The following is a 22,797-nucleotide window of genomic DNA, read 5'->3' as shown; positions in this document are numbered from 1 at the left end:
TGACTGGCGAATGTATGTTGACAAGGCAATGCACGCTGGAAGAATGAAGGCGTGCGCAAAATTAGCGGAATCTGGTCAGTTGCTGATAAGAGATTATCAGATTACAGGAATGTAAACTGGTGAAGAGAAAAATCAGAGTTGTTCTTCTTGCCATGTCAGATGTTTTACATAATTTAATTTAATATTGTAAATTAAGATTTTATGCAAATACACTGACAATAGTTTTGCTTCGTTTGATATTGTAAAAACAAATTGAAGAGAATTTGAATTGAAAATTGTCATTTATTTTGATCTAATAAATGACGAGACAAATCATGCAAAAATACTAATTAAACAAAATGACAAACATTACACAATCATAAAAAAAACATATGCATAAAATTAACAAATACATTTTGTTAAGCCAATTATCATAGGTGGGGCATAAAAAATCGCCACCTTATTGTGTGTATGGTGAAACAATGAATAAAACCCACCCAAAACTATTGTCTTCAATGAATATGAGATATGATAACATTCACATATAGAATACGAATTACATTTGTGTTATACAAAAGTGCTTAAATGATGTACAAGTAATGGTCAGTATTTTCCTTTTAAGAATTGTCAGAGGCCCTTGTCCTCATGACGAAACTTTTCATATTATTCGTGCAGCAATTAGTAACAAAATGCTTTCATGCAAAGCTACATTATCCGATATGAAGTCAGAGGCCCATGTCCCCATGACCCAGTGTCAAATTCAAGTGACAACAAACTCTCAGCCATAATTCACTAGCAGTTGTGGAATCAGAGGCCCATGTCCCCATGACCCAGTGTCAAATTCCAAATGACAACAAACTCTTAGCCATAGTTCATTAGCCATTGTGGAATCAGAGGCCCATGTCCCCAACACCCAGTGTCAAATTTCAAAAGTCTGAAAGTCATTACCTACAGCAACATATATACAGATTAACCGAAAGGAACACTACTGTTCAAAAACCTGCTGACCTTCACCTATGCGTTCGCGAAGAAATAAAGGGGTGAAATACTAATTGATACTATTTGATCAGAGACCCATGACCCCATGATCAAATTGATCTAAATATGAAGCACAGGGATTCTTATGTACTTTTTAAAAGCGTCGGAATGCCATCTTCCCATTCGTTTAATTTTTTCCTCTGAAATCCCCATTGCTGCAGCGCATGTCGCAGCTCCTATTCGAAAACTGTGCCCCTTATAATGACTCGTATTTAGCCCTGCCCATTTAAGAGACATTTGCAAATAATTTGTAAAATGTTGTCTTAGTAATCCATCACCATTTGGATATGCAAACAAAGGGCCTGGTGACTGGCCTCTAACTTTAAGAAATAGCTGAATAGCCTGAACAGGACAAAATTGCTCTTCCGATTCGTTTCTTTGTAGAATCAACGTGGGGATATGTTTGCCTGCACTATGTTTGAAATTATCCATTGTAATCTCAAGAGATTCACCGGAATTTAGTTTATCCGAAACGAGTTTTACATTAGCCAGATTTAATACATTTTTAACGTTCGTAGAAGACGAAACTGTTATTTCACCAACCCTTAAAAAAGCATGGAAAGCCAGCAAATACATTGCTCTTAGCATACTGCATTGATAAGCTGAAATGCCTAACTTGTCCAAAGAAGTCACAAGCTGTTTCAGAATTGACGTTGTTATGGGCAATCTTGTGTCACTTCCTACAGTTTTGAACTTTTGATATCCCTGTAGCATTTTGCGAATCACAAATTGTTGTGATGGATCTTCAAAACTTTGAACTTTGAAATTATAACTAAGAGCCAAAATGTAAGTTTTCAAGGTTGATGCTGCGATATTACTTTGAAAACAAAAAGCTATAAAATGTGCCTAATGCTCAGTAGTAGGGGGCAGTAAAGAGACATTAGGAAAGTAGGTTGACATAAAGTCAGCGTAAAAAGCAAATATTTTTTCATAAGCTGTGATGAACTGGAATAATTTTAAAGGCATTTTCAATATCTGTCTTTGCAAACAAAACTTCCCTTCCAAGTTGTTTTAATAAATTAGTCACATCATCGATGGTTTGATATTGAACCAAGCAAATATCCTGCGGAATCCCATCATTTATAGATTGGCCCTCAGGATAAGATAAATGATGTATTACTCTAAATTCCCCTTCTTGTTTTTTGGGCACTAAACCTAATGGTGAATACTGAAAATTGTTAAATGGAGTATTTATGAAAGGTCCCGCTGCTCGACCACAACGTACCTCATTATTTATTTTTTCTTGAAGGATAGATAAATTTTGATCAGCTGATTTTAAGTTGTTACAAAACCTCAGCTCACAAACACCTTGAAAAGGAATTTAAAAACTCTCTGTAAAGCCATCAACTAAAAATGTTTTGTCACTCTCATTGTATTCTGATAGCCAATGTTGTAACCGTTGAGGGTTCACCGGAGTTAATATATCAAAAGGATTATTTCGTAAGTTTAAGGGTTGACTGTTTACTTTCTGATGATCCGATTTGAGAGGTTGATTTTTGCTTATTTTTGTTTGCTGCATTAGGGAATTTTGGGGTTGATGGGCAAGTTTTTTTACTGTGTTCTCCGCCACAGCGTTGGCATATGTTGGAGAATCTACAATCTTTTCTATAGCAAATTCCTTGTTCGGAATTATTGAAGTTGTAACATACGAGTTTATTGTTCCCTGTCCTCCCCTTGGTACCTGGAAAGGGACGAAAAGTAGGTTTTTGTGTTACTCCCTTTAACTTTGACTGCAAACCGGATGCCAATGCCTCTTGATACAATTCAGCGTTTAGTTGATTCCATGGGAGTTTGGTTGGAGACATTTTTCTCCATTGACGAAACGTTTTGTCGTAATGAATGGCTGCTGACGCAGTAGACTGGTAAGCAAGTTTTTGAACAATAGACGCATATTACAATCTTAAGAGGGGTGGATTTTTCCTTTACAAATGTTAAGCCATCATCATCCTCTTCGATGGAAAATTTTACTTGGTTTTCAGTTGGCTTTAGTAAAGTGCCAAAATCGACAAATTTCGTTTGCCCATATTTTTGATTTAATTTTAGAATCAATGCCTAAGGCTAGAGGTTTTGAAATACTTTCTGGGGCTTTAGGGAAAGTGTTTGAAATACCCAGATTAACCGTAGGCTCCACAGCGCTGACATTGGCCTCTTCCCCACTCTAAAGGACTTGGCGTTATAGCGGTGTCAGTACTAGTCTGCCGTTTGGATATCTCATCCATTACCGCCTTCGTAATACCAGGTATGGCTGAATGTATTGCGTTTTGGATTGTATCCACGATTTCCTGGTCCTTCGACGGTTCACTGCGTTTTGGTTGAGGCTCTGTTGGCTCCGCAGCTTTTGTCGCCCGACTCCTTTTTCTCTTAGGTGGCATGTTCCTACCTTGAATAAAATACAATACTTAAGTGATATCATACAAATCACATGCTTGTTGTAAACTCAAACCAACTTCCCGTCATAAATCTTCGCCTGATTACAGATCCGCTTGCTCTGGCACAATGAAGATGTACCAAGCGCTCGTGTAAACATGGCCTTTAAAAATGCCTGACAAGGAGATGATTGAGTCCAACATACATGTACATGTCTATACTCATCATGCTCACATTCATTGGTGAAAGCGCTCATACTCAATTGAATTCATTGAATAAAAGATTACGTCATAACTACTCAATGTACGCATATGCACAAGTGAGTAACTGAAAGTGTCTGCACACAAATCATATTTGTATCAGAACATATCGTACATTATCATAGTGCCCGAACATAGAAACATAATACACGTACGTACATACAAATACATAAAGTATGTGCCATAGCACATTCCAAACCGTACGTGTATCAACATATATATGAGATGCATTAGTGCCAGCTCACTGAGCAAACTCATACTTTCGGGAATGTACGTTTACAACTGTGCCAGCTCACAGTGTATCAGATACCAACATAAAATGTTACCACTTGTACCGTACAGAGTTTAAGTAACGTATTTCACATGACATTTTATATAATTGAGATTTCAAATACAATATACAGTAATTAAACGCAGACATTCTGATTATCATTCATGATTTTAAATCAGTGTCCACTAACCGTATAAATAAGAATAATCATTACATATTACAATTCATAATTTTGCTTGAGATCGTGCAGATGTTGAATAGACTTATCTTTTTTAGTTGCAAATGAACCTGAATGAAAAATGTGCTGCTTATGTTGACGGACCATAGATGTCCCTGCTACACAATCTTATTTTAAACATTGGATAATTGCCCCACGCAAGTTTCTGTAGTAAATTCGCATGCCTCATTCGTTGTTTAGACGGACTCCGTCGCAAAATACTGGACGCTCGCTGTTTTTGACACCTTTTAGATTCCAGTACTGCAAACAGTTTTTTCCTACCAGCTCCCTCTTCAATACTCTATTGAATTTTATTACTAGTTCATTATAAATATTTATATCTAATACCCGCGTCCGATATCTCGGCATCAGTTGGCAAACAATTGTCTCTTTAATGTTGAAACGACGGGCAAATGTTTCCGCAATACAAAGTCGTAAACATAACTCATAAGCGTATGTTTCATCAGCCGAAGTTGTGTCCAGATCGTTACCACCTAAATGTAAGATGAGGAAGTCCGGAGAAACTTGCCTAAGTTTTTGTTCTAATGCCTGCAAGTGGAAATTATTTGTCAGCTTTCCTCCACTTATACCATAAAATGCAACAAAAATGTTTGGATTTAAATTCAAGTTCTGAAATTCTCGATTTTAAATTTCTAGTCTCTCAATGTTAAAAAAAGACAAACGAATGGAGATTTTGTCAATCTCTGGAAAAAATAATATAACAAATGTAGCCCTTTAATTCGGTCAATCCATAGATATATATGTGAAGTCGATATATATATATATATATATATATATATATATATGGATCGACCTCATCGAAGGGCTATATTTATATACTATTATTGTGGACCATTTGAACAAATACATTAATAATGTAAAATAAAAAAGGGTGGGATTTTTAAGCTAAGAGACAAACTACACCCACCTCTCAATGCAACTGTAACAAATATTGTGACGTCAAAGATTAACAGCAATAACGTCATCTATAGCAGGGCATTACGCGCACAAATCCACGGCGCGGATCTGAGATATAGTAGTAACCATCGCTATAATAATTGGATTTATTTCGTAAAGGAAATAAATCTTATTATTAAAGACGATGAAGACAAATATAATTTCTTAAAATCATTTATTTATATAGAGAAAATTCAACACCACCAAAAGTTAATAATTATTTATTTGTATGTGGTGAGTATTGTCGTGGCATTATGCGTGGGTCGCCGCACAAATCAACACAACATTGGCAGACCCACTTCAACATCAACAACAAATCAATCAATCAATCAATCAATCAATCAATCAATCAAATTCAGCAAATATAAACAAATTGACCGCCCCGGGTAATCCGCGGACGGTTACTTTGTTAATCTTTACTAATTTACATCAGGGACCTATATACTAAGTATATAGGCCCCTGTTTACATACACAATCTGCAATAATTATTTAATACAAAATGCAGTTTTTCTCCAATTTATCAAACCCAGTCACACAGCAATGCAGTTTGCATCAGCACAACATTTTCACTTGATCAGTGTCAACCATTAGTCAACAATTATTACCCATTCAGAGTACTTAGTTAACATATCAGTTGACTTTAGTGTGCGCATACGCCTATGCCACGACGTTCTGGACGGATCCTCCTAGACTTCCGCCGGTTATTTGTATGAGGCCGTATAAACCGAGGTCCCATGTCGCAGTAGGTGCTTGCTGGCACGAAAAGTTCCCTCACTGCTCAACGGCCTCCAGCGTCAAGCAAAGGACAAAATATTGCAGCTTTCCATCGGCTAGCGGCGGCACCCCACATTATTGAAATATTCTCGAGAGGGACGCTAAACAACTTGCAATCAACCATGCCGTCAATCCAAGATTTCCGCTTTGGTGTCGTCTATCCAACGCTGTCTTGATGGTACCAGTTCATCCACATCAATAAGGCTCAGACCATCGTCCTACAAATTATAACAACACAGCAGTACCACTTGTCTTTACAAATTATATTGATAATTCTTAAGCATTTCTCAGCTAATCTTTTTATCTCAATTGCATTTAGAAAGTACAATGCATTTTTGTCACTAAACTCCCAACACATTTTATGAATACTTCTACCAGAATGGGATGGATGGGTGGGCAATTAACATTTCTTAAAAGCCAATCCGGCATATTTTTACCAATCTAAACTCTTGATTAATCTGTGACCTCTTTCCTGTTCAGCAACCCGGTATAAAAGGAAGCCCAAACCCGATCTTAATTCTGAAGTCTGCATATCATACATCAAACCCGATTTCTTTTCTCATAAAATAAATGCATCTTTTTTATATTTCAAATAGATGGTATTATTTTTTATTTGGCGATTGTGGCCACAACCTACATTATACAATGTATACTTTATCAACCGTTATAACATAACTCCTTATAATCCCTATCCTTATAAATCTTATATCCTTATCCTTATAAACCTTATATCCTTATCCTTATAAACCTTATATCATTATCCTTATAAACCTTATATCCTTATCCTTATAAACTTTACATTCTTATCCTTATAAAGTCCTGAAGATTTGAAAACTGAAAACATTCAAGCTGGTACTGGGTTACCAGATACTCAGCAGAAGTTGTAAAAAAAAAATACTTGAATCATGGAAGGCGTCTCGAAAAACCGCCAAATGGTTGTCCGTTGAAAATGACAACCACCGCCAACGAAGTTAGGTGGAATGAGAGACGCAAAAAAATGTGTAGGCGTGGCCACATCTTGAAGCTCAAACTTCATATTTAACCTTTTATAGAAAAACATTCTTGTAATGCCCTTTGTAAGTTGTATAGCAAGAAACAATTACCGAAATACGACAGGTGAACTCCATCACTACTAAACATTTCATTTGAATCCCAAGTAATTTCTGGGTATTTGAGAAAGAACCCACCATTGACAGTAACTAAGTGATTCATAAAATTATTGAGTCTAACAGTAGCAAGATTTTAAGATTTTGAGTTTGAACTAAAACGCCATGAAATTCTTGGCAAAATATTGGACCAATCAATTGTTGTGTTGGGGAGTAGCTCCTTTTTTTGAGTGTTGAACACATATTGGACCGTGGTTGCAACAATGGAATTTTACCGATATCATTCCCTCCACAATGAATAATAATAATGAGATTTCTGGAGGTGATTCATAACGTAACAAAAGATTTATTTTTGGAATGAGGTCAAACCATTTCATACCTCCCTTTCGCTGCAAAAAATATTCTGTAATTTCTTCGTTTTAAACCTAAATCCACACCATCAAAGGATTTTCCTGCATAGTAGAATGCCCATTTAATAATTGAAGAACCAACAATCCAAATAACCTTTTCATCTCCTATATAAAATATGAAAAATTCAATCAAGGACATTACTAAATCCTAATATACCTTTTGAAGGCATCTGAACTCCATCTACCTTGCTTTTTGGGAGTTGAACTATGTTCAATCTCCCATGGTCATCACCCATTTAACATGCGCAGTAATTTGTGTTGATTATATAGAGCCGAATGCGAGGCTACTGTGTCGACCGATTTACTCCGATGATATTCAACAGAAAACATGCATAAACATCCGCCACAAATAGTTCATGTCATTTTCTCTTGAATTGATCTAATTTTCATAATGTAAATATACGTACTGGTAAAGTAATCTTATTTTGAATGTTAGATTTCGTTCAAAGTAAAACTAAATTATAAAGAACCTCAAAAGTTTTTCGTAATGGAACTCGTTTTTAGTGTAGCGTTATACACTGAAAGAGATACGAACGATAACTCTACATAATGACGGCAAGCGGTAAATCTAGTCTTCCCGACACCCGACGGTACCGGATTTTTAGCAATTTCTTTTTTACCGGTGCACAGAATTTATTCAAACTTTCCATGAACATTTTCTTAGTTTAATTGAATTCATTAATGCATAAAAACTTTAGAAAACCTGCGTATTTATTACTAAATCAGCAGTATCACCTGCCAGAAGCGGTAAATTTAGTACTCTGTAATAAATGTTAAAACCAAAAACGGACATCGATGTTTTCGTAAAATCCCGATTAAAAAAAACAAAATGAAGTATATCTTTTTTTTTTAATAAAAGGAAAACCTCATTTACATACCAGATAATTTGTACAGTGGCTGGAACGTTATTGTTGACAACTTACACGAAAGATCACGTTACACGCACGATTCCGCACGATAAACGCACGATTAAACCTGATACACGAACGATCTTTCACGTTCACTCTACACGTTACACGATATACACACTAACGCACGATGTTATTGAATTGATATTTTCAAAACGAAATAAAATATTATCAATAAATATATTTATCATCACCTTTGAAAAAAAAAACCCAACAGATATGGGTATTTTTGGTACTTAATACATTAAGATTTCTTTTTTTATTTTAGATAATAAATAATTATTTAAATAATTCTCCGACATAAGAAAACGGATTTTTTTGTTCTATTAAAATTTGATTGAATTGGATTTCATAATATGTAGAATGGGGGATACGATTTGGGGAAAAAATAAGTTATATCTATATTTTTTCATTACTTCAAAATGTTTATGAATCTCTAAAACATGAAAAACGACAGTGGAAATTATTGTTTTACTTTAAAATTAATTAAAAGTACGCTACAGAGATAAACACTGTTAAACAAAACCCCGAAAATCATGTACGTGAATGCATTTATATTTATGTTAGCTTTGAAAAATATTTATTTATTTGTAAAAATATTTTTTTTTATTATTTGAAAAATTAAAAAAAAATATTCTTACCACAATTAGCAGAAAACAAGAATGATCTTCAGTAAAATATAGTAAAATATCTTAGTACGGTATATCACAATAAGTCACGCTATTTGACGAGAACATTATATTGTACGACTTACTATATTGCTTGTTTACAAGCAAAAGTTAGTTCGTTCCGCATTCAATTATGTAAACTGCGCTTTATTTCTTTTTATTTGGATTAAAAAATAATATATAAACGAAATACTTGTTTCACACATAACATTCCGATAAAAACTTACAAAACGAAATTTACAAGTTTCTAAACGCACGTTCACACACGATTAAAACCGCAAACGATTGAGTCTGTTACACGCACGATCTCGCACGTTACACGAACGATCACGCACGATGCACGAACGATTCTACACGATTGGTTTGTCAACAATAACGTTCCAGCCACTGTAAGCACACAAACTCTCACATATACCACTATTTTTATGTTTGATCATAAAATATTTGTTTTTAACTTGGTATTGCTTTTTTTCCCCACAATATTAAAAAAGATTAGGTTCTGACGTACTCCATGTAAAATATCCGTGTAATTGAAATACATCTATATTCACAGAGAAGTTTTATATCAAACCTGATAGTTCTTAAAAGGATGCCGTGTTAAAATCCACATTTTATCAACATTGATATTATTCCTGCGAAACTTAAATTTTCATAACACATGGGTAAAGGTGCTGAGGAAAAATATATATTACAAATTTGAAGACTGTGAGTTATATAAATGATCAACCGCCTCTAATATGAATATAATGGCAGTGTCCATGTTTTGCAAAGGGAAACCCAAAATATGTGTAGGATGAAAATTAAAGCAATAGAAGGTGTACAACGGCAATATGTAATAAAGATTCTATGAAAATTTCGTTCAGTGGTGTAAGAGGAGTTGCGGATAAGAGATGGTTGTACCTAAAGCGTAAGAAACAGATGGACGGAAATCCCGATTAATAAATACCCTCCCGCTTTTCAAGTAGGGGGTATTAAAAAGGACTAATGTAGGCAGACAAGCATTATGGCCCATGCATTTTTTTTTGCTATCTAATGTCTCTGAATGTACTGTCTTTCTCAAGATTGTTGCAACTCAAAAAATCTGAAACAGTTGTCTGTATTTGAAATAATAATAATAAGATTGTTCACTCACATAACCTCCCGATCAAATATTTTATTTTACATCATGTTCAACTCCCATGAGTGCTTTCTGTTTCTGAGTGACCGTAAGAGAAACCATCTTACGCGGCACCAATACAGAAAGAGTGAGACTTGTACTCTGAGTTTGGAAGACCGGCTATTTCGAGAGACTTATTTAATACTGAACAGAATTGAAACCTTGTTAGAGGACTACCATCCATATGTTTAAATAATGGATGGATTCTTCCAGCTATCTGGCCAACCAAAATATGCCCATGAAGGTAAACGCCGCATCCTAAATGTTGATTACCTGCACTGTCGGTGTAGAGATGAAGTTGGTCATTAGACAACCAATTAACAGTCATGAAATTTAAACTGCCATTAAACCTGCAGTGTATAGAATCTAACCACACAAGAAGGTCAGATTTCATTTCCTTTGTTACCCTAATGAAATGACTTGGGTAATTTATTCCACACATAGCATCACAAAATCTTCTATTAAAGGCCCTAGCAGATGGAATAGCTTTAGCACAAAAATTAAGAGACCCTGCCAAAGATTGTAATTCTCTCAGCGTAACTTTTTTTGGTAACATATCAAGCACTGATTTCTCCAGATTGATAATTTTTTCTTCAGGAATTCGAATAACCATTTTATCTGTATCAATTTCTATACCAAGGAATATAAGTACTGATTTTGGCCCCTCTCTTTTCACTTCTGCAAGAGAGATACCAAAAGCAGAGCAGGTATTTTTGAATGAAAACATCAACAAGTTACATGTTTCTAACGTGCCCCCAGCAAATATGAAATCATCTAAGTAATGTTTCAATGTATGAACTCCAGTTTTTACTTCTACTACCCACTGAATAAAATATGCAAACTTTTCCCATAAAGCACAACTTATTGGACAACCCATTGGTAGACACATATCGTAATAATATTGATCATTGAACTTGAAACCAAGTAATTGATGGTCAGAAGGGTGAACCGGCAGTAATCTAAAAGCTAATTTTACATCCATTTCTCCAAGATAAGCCCCTTTTCCTAGTGACCCTACCATGTCTAAAAACTCATCAAAAGAAGTGTATTGAACAGAACAAGCTTCGGGTTCTATGAAATCATTAACACTAAAAATAGAAGGATATGAAAGGTGGTGAATGAGACGCCAACCCCTATCCTTTTTTGCCAATCCAATAGGTGATAGCCTTAAATTGGACAAAGGTTCTTGATTGAAAGGACCTGCTATTCGACCCAAAGAAATTTCTTTGTCAATTTTTTCTTTTACCTCTTAGGATGCTCATTCACAGAAACTAAATTTTTACAGGTTGTTGACACTCTTGGACCTTCATAATGTAGATAAAAACCTAATTCAAACCCGTTCTTTAATTCATTAGCAACAGTTTGATTTGGAAAAATTGACAGATAAGGACACATATTACTCAAGTTAGTTGGTGTTAAACTTGTTCTTACGAAAGGAACCTGTTGAATATTTGCTGCCTGACTGCATGACGAAAAATTGAGAAGGGGGCTTGAAAAGCCCTAGAGGATGATGTCCTCTGTACCGCTTGTTTATCAGGACAATGAATTGCAGGATGTTTGTTTTGACACTTTAAACACTGGTGTTGATATTGATAATTTTGCATGCGACAAGAGCCTTTGTTGTCACTACTAAGTCAAAAACGTACTGACACTCCCATTTTTTACTGACAAACTTAGAAAATTACTGACAATGTGCTGTCGTTACTGTAAAACTTAGACAATTACTGACCTTTTTACTGCCGGTGCTGACAAACTTAGATAAGTGCTGACAATCTTAGTCGGTGCTGAAAAACTTAGACAATTACTGACCCATTTACTGTCCTTGCTGAAAAACTTAGACAAGTGCTGACATTTACTGATAATTACTGTCCCTATTGTTCTCACTCTCGGGGAGGCTGCAGTGGTGTGGAATCGATTTTTTTTATTTTAACATAGATTATTATTTCATTTTTTTGTTTTTTCATATAATTTTTAACTATGTCCAGATGATATCTTTGAAAAAAAACTTCTTTGATCGATTTATAGAAAATTGATTTTTTTAAAAATATTTTCAAGAGAAGGGATAAAATTTCAAAACCTTCAAAAAGATAAGCAATTAAAAAAAATAAAAATCTTCCTTTAGTAGTGAGATATGGAATTTTACAGAGGTGTTTTCTTTTTTGTAATAAAACAATGTTATTACATGACATGCCTTTTATAATATTTTCTTAATTAACATTGACTCCCTGACTTTCTTTAATATTAATTTAAAGAATAAAACTGTTAGGTTAGAAGTGTTTTATTCGATGTTCATTTAATTTATTCAAATTAGTTTGAATAATTTTAATAAACTTAAAGCGCGCGGTGAGGCCGTGGGTGCCCCTTTTTGAGGAAAGGCGTTTGTTATAGTTTTCATATTATGTAAAAATTTTAATTATGTGGAGGCCGCCAGTATTTGTTTTTGTGCAGTCAAACATACCCGAATCCAAGCACTTGCAAGAAGAAACCAAAATTAAAAGACAGACGGGGGATTTAAATTAAAAAAAGACGACTTTTTATTTTATTCATTGGGCAGGGGGAGGGGGGCTACGGGCCTGCATTGATCATTGATCCTTTGACATTCATTGATTTAGTTACTGTCCGCATTATTCTTTTGAAATAATGTACATCTTTTAGCTGATTTTTGAATCTAGATTTTCTGGATCCCCACTTGAAAGTGTTATTTTCATTCAAATACATGTAAAACTATGACATTTTATATTATCATCTTTTGTCTATGCATACTCCTGAAACAAAACTTTGATAGAAATTAATATCATGTTCTTTTCAATTAGAGTGTCGGTAGACGTTCACATGGATCTAGTTTCTTTTCAAATTTAAATGGGGGAGGGGGGCAAGTGCGAACTAAATTTAGAACAATGAACATGTAATTATTTATTTTACTAAAGTAGAACACACAATGAATACTGTCGTGTTTAACTTTGTACTCATTTTTATCTGTTTAGGTAAAAAAAAAATAATAAATTTAACTAGATGCTGTCATGAGACAGTAATACCCGCACTAAGGTGTTTGCCTCTAAATACATGCTCATACATATTGGGCGGCTTTCCAAAGAAATAGTCAAAAGAATTCTATAATTTACATGTTTTCATCAAATTAAGTATGAAATTCTCAGACCCTGTGACCTATAACTCAGAACCTCTTATATTTATTTTATACTTGCTTAATTCATTATATACCAGTCTGAATTTTATTAATGATGTAAATTCATGCACAGATCTGTCGGGGGGGGGGGGGGAAGGTTACAATGGACCCCCCCCCCCCTTGGAAAATGCAGACCCCCCCCCCCCCTGGTAAACACGAATATGTGTAAAATAGGTATGAAAAGTTAAACATTTGCGGCAATAGAAGTCACCACTACCCCCACCCCACCCCCCACAATATATAGGTTTTTGACGTTTAGGATTTTTTTTTGACTGAGGTGGACCCCCCCTCCCCGGAAAAAAATTTTGGATCCGCGTCTGAAATTAGATTTTGATATATGTTTTGCTCATAATAGGACCTTTTTTTAATTTACTAACCCCCCCCCCCCCCACTCGACACCACAATCACACAGCACATACTTTTTGGAATAGGCTAGATGGAAAAGGTTTGTTAAAATTTAATATCGTTTGTTATGAATTAATTTAAAATTTGTTCTTGTACATGTGAACATGTAAATTTCTACATCACATCACGTTGCGTCACCCATTATCATATTTATAGATTAAACACCATTTGGCACACCTCGGCCGATACCCACTTCATCTGATAAGGTGATGGAATCGACGAAGGTTTGCCAAAATGGCACATGGGTGCAGTCTGGTGTGCATTGGATTAATTCATTTTGTGTTATAATTGGATTTAGTTGACGAGACACAGGGAGTCGGTAAGTAGAAGTTTTAGTATAGTGGGGGGTAAAATACACCCAAACGATTAGGTTAAAGTTTAAAAAGGGTCAAAGATCATCATATTTCATATTGTGAAATTATCTCCCGTTGTCGATGTGACATTCAGCTACTGCCAATACTGGTGCGGATCCAGAATTTTTTTCGGGTGTAGGGAGGGGGGTTCACATCTCAGTCAAAAAAATTCCAGCCCAGAATTTCGTGACAAGCAGGAGAAAAAAAATGAAAACAAAGAAACAAATAAAAAAACAATGATAGTGAGGTCAATGTTTTCTAAGTTTATAGGGAGAGGATGTCAAGAGTCATTTTTTACTTGCTACAGTATATAGTCTTGTTTAAATAAAGCAAATGCCAGATGGGGGGGGGGGGGATTCCAATCTTCCTACCCACTTCCTGTCCCTGAAATAACAATGTATTTTGTGATTCCAGTTAAATAGTATATTTTTTTCCATTTGACTAATTATTATACATATTTTGTTTCTTGTGTTTATAGTATGTCTGTCTATAAGTCTGCAGAAATTAAATCCTAGCTAGCTTGCCCATAAGTTTTAAGTGGGATGGGCTATACAAATAGCTTCCACATTCTATAGGTTTATTTCTTGTGACAATTTAATAAGACCTTTTATTTGGGTACCATTAATTTACCTCTGATCGCTTGACATGGGATACACATTTTTACAAGAAAAATACCAAACTTTAAACTCTGCCTAAATTTTGATCAGTAGGTGCTAGACTGCTAGGGCTTTCATACTTATCATGACATATTGTATTCATTGTGAACTGTCAACAGGTATAAATATGTTTGACCTTGACCCTAGAGTTTGAACCACTTAAACAAAAAAATTAACCTTGGCAATTAACTTTTGAACAGGAATTACTAGGGATTTCTTTATTTCACATGTGCATTCCTTGTGACAAGACTTTCTTCTGATACTAACAATTTGAACCCTTTGACCTTGACCTTTGATTTTGACATATATTTGAGAAACTTCAACCTTCGCCATAGGCTTCCATACTGGGACATCAGTGTTTCACAAACACATCTTATCTTCATTATTATTTGGTGGTGTCTCCATATGAGGGAAGATGTATTCACAACAAACAAACAAATCACTAAAGAAAATATAAAACATGAATATGTTGGTCATGCATATCTCTGCAGGAAAAAAAACAGCTTTTCAAATACTCCAACCATATTGTAACCCTTTCAAAACACTCATTTGAGCTTTTTTAGTTTCCTTAGCATATAATGTCTGTCGTGACGTGTTGTCCATCTGTTTGTCTGAAAACTTTTTACATTTTTAACTTCTCTAGAACCACTGGGCCAATTTTACCCAATTCATATAGAAATATGTACATTTAAATTGTATGTCAGACTCAGTCCATCTGACTCAATAAATTTAACCTTGGTTATCACGGTCATATCTACTGAATGAGAAGAGACATTCATATTAAACTTATGTATTAGTATATTTATTTATTTATATGCATACATGTATTTATTAGTATATTATGAGAATGGCATGTTTTTTTGTTTTTTTTTTTACATGTGACCTAGAAGTTTGACCAACTTGAAAAAAAAAATTAAATTGTTATAAATTCATCATTTTGAAAGAGAAAAGTTAGGGCATTCATATCATAATGCATGTATATTATTACCTGTGATAAGACCTTTCCAAATAAATCATGACTTTTACACTGTGACCTTGACCTTGAAGCAATCAAGCCTAACCTACTTTTCAAAAATGTTGCATTTGCTTATAACTTTTGATTGAGATGAGATATGACTCTCACATTTGACATGTACATAAATTACTCATAAGAATTCAAGGTGTTTCCCAGCATGCGATGTTTTTTTATGCGCCCGAATTTTTTCGGGGCGCATATTGTTTTTGTCCTGTCTGTTATAAATCTGTTTGTCTGTTGTCAACTTTAACCTTGGCCAAAACTTTTGAACCGTAAGAGATAGAGACTTCATATTTGGTATGCATACTCCTCTAAGAAAGTTCTTTCAAATGACATCAAGGTCAATGACCTTGTGACCTTGACTGTGACCTATATGCTAAAAATAGTTTTTTCAACTGTTTGTCATAACTTTTGAACCATAAGAAATAGAGACTTCATAATTAGTATGCATACTCCTCTAATAAAGTTCTTTCAAATGACATCAGGGTCAATGACCTCGTGACCTTGACTGTGACCTATATGCTAAAAATAGGTTTTTCAACTGTTTGTTATAACTTTTGAACCATAGGAGATAGGGACTTCATATTTAGTATGCATACTTCACTAAAAAGATTCTTTCAAACAACACCAAGGTCAATGACCATGTGACCTTGACTGTGACCTTTATACTAAAAATAGCTTTTTCCACTTTATGCCATAACCTTTGAACCATAGGAGATAGGGACTTCATATTTGGTATGCATACTGCACTAATCAAGTTCCTTCAAATGACATCAAGGTCAATGATCTTGTGACCTTGACTGTGACCTATATGCTAAAAATAGCTTTTTCGAACTTTGTTGACGCCGGGTGCATAGTGTTTCACAAACACATCTTGTTACCCCTTGACGTTGATGTTTTACATAATTTTCAAAATATTTAACTCTCCTAAAAGATGATTAGGCTTCTGAGTATTATTAAGGAAGACTTCAAGGAAGACAGGGCTTTTTGCACAAAAAACGTCATTTTTCGACCCACATTTGACCCCCGGGGCAAAATCTAAATTCCAAAACCATACTGCACATCTACATGACCCCACCAACCATCTCCCAAAAGATGATGAGGCTTCTGAGTAAAATGTAAGAGGAGTTCAGGGAAAACAGGGCTCTTTGTATGAAATACGTTATTTTTCGACCCCCATTTGATCCCCTGGGGCAAAATCTTAATTCCGAAACCTTACTGCACATGAACATGACACCACCAACCATCTCCCAAAAGATGATTAAGCTGCTGAGTAAAATGAAAGAGGAGTTCAGAGAAGACAGGTCTTTTAGCATAAAAAACATCATTTTTCGACCCCCATTTGACCCCCCGGGGCAAAATCAAAATTCTGAAACCTTACAGCATATCTACATGACCCCACCAACCATCTCCTACAAGATGATTAGGCTGCTGAGTAAAATGTAAGAGAAGTTCAGGGAAAACAGGGCTTTTTGTATAAAAAACTTTATATTTCGACCCCCATTTGACCCCCCGGGACAAAAGCAAAATTCCGAAACCTTACTGCACATCTACCTGACACCACCAACCATCCCCTAAAAGGTGATTAGGCTGCTGAGTAAAATGTAGAAGAAGTTCAGGGAAGATGGGACTTTTTGCACAAAAAACGTCATTTTTCGACCCCCATTTGACCCCCCGGGGCAAAATCAAAATTCCGAAACCTTACTGCACATCTACATGTCACCACTTATCATCCCACAAAAGATGATTAGGCTGCTAAGTAAAATGTATTAGGAGTTCAGGGAAGATGGGACTTTTTGCACAAAAAACGTCATTTTTCGACCCCCATTTGACCCCCCGGGGCAAAATCAAAATTCCGAAACCTTACTGCACATCTACATGACACCACTAATCATCCCACAAAAGATGATTAGGCTGCAAAGTAAAATGAAAGACGAGTTCAGGGAAGATGGGCCTTTTTGCATAAAAAAACGTCATTTTTTGACCCCCATTTGACCCCCCCGGGGAAAAATCAAAATTCTGAAACCTTACTGCACATCAACATGACACCACCAATCATCCCCCAAAAGGTAATTAGGCTGCTGAGTAAAATGTAGAAGGAGTTCAGGGAAGACGGGACTTTTTGCACAAAAAACGTCATTTTTCGACCCCAATTTGACCCCCGGGGCAAAATCAAAATTCCGAAACCTTACTGCACATCTACATGACACCACTAATCATCCCACAAAAGATGATGAGGCTGCTAAGTAAAATGTAAGAGGAGTTCAGGGAAGATGGGGCTTTTTGCATAAAAAACGTCATTTTTCGACCCCCATTTGATCCCCGGGGCAAAATCAAAATTCCGAAACCTTACTGCACATCTACATGACACCACCAATCATCCCCCAAAAGGTGATTTAGCTGCTGAGTAAAATGTAGAAGGAGTTCAGGGAAGACGGGACTTTTTGCACAAAAAACGTCATTTTTCGACCCCCATTTGACCCCCCGGGGCAAAATCAAAATTCTGAAACCTTACTGCACATCTACATGACACCACCAATCATCCCCCAAAAGGTGATTTGGCTGCTGAGTAAAATGTAGAAGGAGTTCAGGGAAGACGGGACTTTTTGCACAAAAAACGTCATTTTTCGACCCCCATTTGACCCCCCGGGGCAAAATCAAAATTCTGAAACCTTACTGCACATCTACATGACACCACCAACCATCTCTTAAAAGATGATTAAGCTACTGTGTAAAATGTAGGAGGAGTTCAGGGAAGAAAAGTGTGACAGACGGACGGACGGACGGACGGACATGAGTAACAACAATATACCCGAACTTTCTTTAGAAAGTGCGGGTATAATTAACCTAATAAATCGACGTTTCATAGCTTTGTTCGGTATCGAAACCAGTATCATGATTTAACAGTAACACTGTGCTTTTTATTCGTCCAAAATTATTCAAGTCGTTAAGCTGGTATCCAGCCGAATTACATAATCATTCAACTTACAATCGGAAACTCTGTGAAGCACCTGTGTGTAGAAGAAATCGTCTGAGGCGATCCGATTGTGTACGGTAGCGGGTAAAGAAGACAATAGGTGTCACTGCTTTATTATACAGAAGAACACTCGCCGGTTTTCACTGGTAGTTAGTTACGCAAAATTACGGCGACAGGTAGACTCTTCTTCAAGACAGTTTGAATTTGAGAAATTCAACACCAACACAAACGTTATATAAATACGCAAGCTAAAATCCTTCAACCTTTTCTTAGATTAAATAAATAATTTTTTTAATATACCGACGTAAGATAACGATTAATGAAAAAGAAGATTGATGTAAAAACCAACCGGGGAAAGGCACAGTTTAAAGATTTAAGCAAACATAAATATATGAGAAGGGGTACATTACATCCAAAATTTTGTAAAATTACTGGTACCTACATGTAATATTTTTTGTTCAGTCGTGTTAGTGTATGTGTGGGACAGTGGAGTGAGGAATTTGTTTGATTATCAAATCAAATAAAAATAGTTCATAGTATATTTCCTTAACTTTTTATCAGTTATTAAGAATAATTAAAAATCAAACACAATTTATATGCAGCAGTATTATGACAGTAAAATAAAATATCAACCGGAGTTTAGCTATATTTTAAACTTTGCCTGGGTCGATATTGATTTTTTGGAATGAGAGAGAGAAAGAGAGAGAGAGATGAATGGTAACTCATCACGGAAGACAGTGGGCACCTACAGTTAGCGAATAATCTTAATCTTATGAAAAGGAAAGATGTTAATGAAAGTTAACCTGAAACAAATAAATAATGATTACGGGTATAAATTGATGAAATGGACAAAGAAATTTACATCATTCAAAAAACTTACACATTTTCATAAATCATATTGAAGTACCGGTATACTAGATTTTTGTTTTCATGTAACGTGTGTGCAGAGGGGGGGGGGGGGGGGGGGGGGGGCTTATACAGGTATGCTACAGGGTTCGAAATAAATATTTGTGACGGACTAATGACTTTCAATTTTCACTACTTCGTAAATTTTTTACTAGACAAGTCTGCCTTCTGCTTTATTATTATGTTAACATCATATAACACCCCCCTACGCCTACCTACTTTTATGAGATAAAATTTAATTTCAGCACATAAAATTAATTCCAATTCACCAATAGCTACAAGGAAAAAAATGGAAGGTATGAAACATGTAATATTTTTGTTAAAATTGAATTATGAGTAAAAAATACTTAAAGATTAAGTTTAAAAAATAGATAGTGATCTAACCCCCTCGGCAATGTGAATAAACGGAGCACTTGTCAAGTATTTAAGTAACTTAAAGTGTCAATACTGTTTGTATCTTTAAGAGAGAGAAAGAGGGATGGAGGGAGGGAGAGAAGAAAAATATTTGAGAATGGTGCTTTTGCTAATATTAGTCTTACCGCTGACCTAATAAATATAAATATTTTCCGTAAGATTACTATAATTGCTAGTACATGAATTTTTAATGTTAGTCTGTTAATTATTTATTAGTCTCGGACTTACAGACATTGGGTACTTATAAACCCTGCGTAATCGATCAACCAACCATACATTTAGATATAATGTTTTAAGTGACAAAATAAACAGCGCATAGTACAAGTTTATAAATGGTACACTGTACTGTTCAATAGGGGATCTCCCGTATGAGCAAATGAAACCGGAAATCGTAAACAGGGGTATATAATTATATGACTTGTACAGATGTCAGAGAACATTAGGAAACTGAATAACCTATCAGTAATTATTCAATATTTAGAAGTTTTCCTTTTTTAACAAGAAACATCTGCCCTGTTTGTGAAAAGAAAATTGATACAACTTTTCGATCGTGAAAACAGGGGGGGGGGGGACTTTACATTAAGGTCAGATATCTGTCTGCAAAGAAATAAATAGATAAAAACTAACTTGATGATTAATTAATTTTAATTCTTTAATTGAACAGGGATAGATATATTCAACACATAAATTTAAACTTGGATTTACTCATAGTTAATTTCAAATCATATTCTGAATTATTTTACAGATATCAGTAATATTTAGATTTAAAAAATTGATAACTGCCCGGGATTTTTTTTTCATCAAAAATTTAAATAAGACTGTTTTTAAATGCAAAGTATACCACACAGTCATTTTCACACTACTGCAGCCTCCCCGAGAGCGAGAACAATAGGGACAGTAATTATCAGTAAATGTCAGCACTTGTCTAAGTTTTTCAGCAGGGACAGTAAACGGGTCAGTAATTGTCTAAGTTTTTCAGCACCGACTAAGATTGTCAGCACTTATCTAAGTTTATCAGCACCGGCAGTAAAAAGGTCAGTAATTGTCTAAGTTTTACAGTAACGACAGCACATTGTCAGTAATTTTCTAAGTTTGTCAGTAAAAAATGGGAATGTCAGTACGTTTTTGACATAGTAGTGTGTTGTACACTGTATTCATAACAAAATTTTGAGCTGCCCTGAGAATTATTATTTACTGATTGAGTATTTGGGGTTATGTAAAGAAGTCAAAGCTCTGGGTCGATTTTGTCCCAGGAAATACTGTTATCTTTGGCTCTTTTTAGTCTAAATTGTCGGTCATATTCTTTCCATTCTAATCCACCAGAAACTCGACTGGCACCGAGTTTGACATTAGCCATATATATGATAAGGCTGTGAGTTTGATCAATATGTGCTGACAAATATATACTCATATAAATAAAAAATGCATCCAACCAAGTATCAATTGTTGTAATTTTGATTGTATTTGCAGGTTTTAATGTGAGTTGACCATTTGAAAATAGAACTCTACTCTCCAATGCTTCAATATCTGTTTGCTTATTTAAAAGTGTATGCAATTCTACAAACTCCCCTTTCATGATTTTTTGTTTAACTGACGGTGTAACATGCATACCTAGATAATCATTTACACTGGTTATGCTCTGAGGCATTGAACATGAAGGAGAAAAGGTGTCAAAACAAATGACTTGATCTGAATTAGATAAATTTTGAACATTGTCAGTTGATGTACTAGAAGAGACTTTGCTACCTTCAGTCGATGGTGTGTCAAGGTGTTGAGATATAATCGTCTCTATCCTCTTGTTGATTTCCGGTAGCATTTTCTCCGCTACTGAAGAAACGACTTCCTCAAGGTCTGGCATTGCCTCCTTGTTTGTTCCGGGATCCGTGTATTGAGGTGGCTCTGAGTTCTTTACTCTCTGGCATCTTTTCTTTACGCCCGGAAGTCTGGCCTTCCCTGCGAATTTCCTTTTCCAATTCGTTGCCGTTGGCCTCCCTCCTTCGTCAATCGAGTGCGACTTTTGTCGTGGTTGCATCTCTCAAAATACGATATATAAATATGTTTTAACACTGATGTATAAAACAAATTGAATATGATCCCAAAAGCAGTTATTAAGAAAACAATATTGACGATACAAAACTTGTCAGAAGGACTAAAGTATGTTTAAATTAGAAAATATTACAATAACAACACGAATTCTTTTGATTAATAAATACTTAACCCTTTGCCTAATAAATGAAAAATAAACCAATGGATTAAATGGCGAAAATTAGCAGTTATATCAAATTTTTAAGCTAAGAGACAAACTACACCCACCTCTCAAATATTGGGATCAAAGATTAACAGCAATAGCGTCATCTATAGCAGGGCATTACGCGCACAAATCCACTGCGCAGATCTGAGATATAGTAGTAACCATCGCTATGATAATTGGATTTATTTCGTAAAGGAGATAAATCTTATTATTTATGCTCATTAAAATTAATCATCGTTTATGGTCCATTAAAATCTACATCGCCACGTGTTCGAGGTTCACATGCTATTGGAGCCAGTTAAATTGGAATTTCTGCTAAGATATGTGTGAGCTTACAAAGTGAAAAGTATTTTGAAGACAGTCTTAATTTTCAGCCCATAGGTTAAAGCAGCATTTTCCATTTTTAAATAACTTTGAATACCCGTATAGATTCACATTTTACACGTTGATAGATATGTAAAAGTTTGATGATATATTTTATTTATCTGGATCATTTTATTAAGGCCTAAAACAAAGTAGTGATG

General features: G+C 35.2%; 2 protein-coding genes across 2 annotated transcripts; both read right to left on the bottom strand.

Moving 5' to 3' along the window:
* Positions 1-5,992: 5,992 nt before the first annotated feature.
* On the bottom strand, positions 5,993-11,133 carry LOC134247580 (uncharacterized). Its single transcript, XM_062729917.1, has 3 exons — positions 10,386-11,133; positions 7,340-7,485; positions 5,993-6,082 (listed from the first exon to the last, which is right to left on the bottom strand). The coding sequence occupies exons 1-3, from the start codon at positions 11,131-11,133 to the stop codon at positions 5,993-5,995; spliced, it is 984 nt and encodes a 327-aa protein (XP_062585901.1).
* A 10,107-nt stretch (positions 11,134-21,240) lies between these two features.
* On the bottom strand, positions 21,241-22,252 carry LOC134247577 (uncharacterized). Its single transcript, XM_062729914.1, has one exon. It carries the CDS (start codon positions 22,052-22,054, stop codon positions 21,248-21,250), a length of 807 nt encoding a protein of 268 aa, XP_062585898.1. The 5' UTR covers positions 22,055-22,252; the 3' UTR covers positions 21,241-21,247.
* Positions 22,253-22,797: the final 545 nt, after the last annotated feature.

This window comes from Saccostrea cucullata, unplaced genomic scaffold (genome assembly GCF_032062105.1).
Source record: "Saccostrea cucullata isolate Sc308-1 unplaced genomic scaffold, CSIRO_AGI_Scuc_v1 ctg9635, whole genome shotgun sequence".
NCBI classification, from domain to species: Eukaryota; Metazoa; Mollusca; class Bivalvia; order Ostreida; family Ostreidae; genus Saccostrea; species Saccostrea cuccullata.
This window is presented reverse-complemented; position numbering and strand designations above follow the sequence as displayed.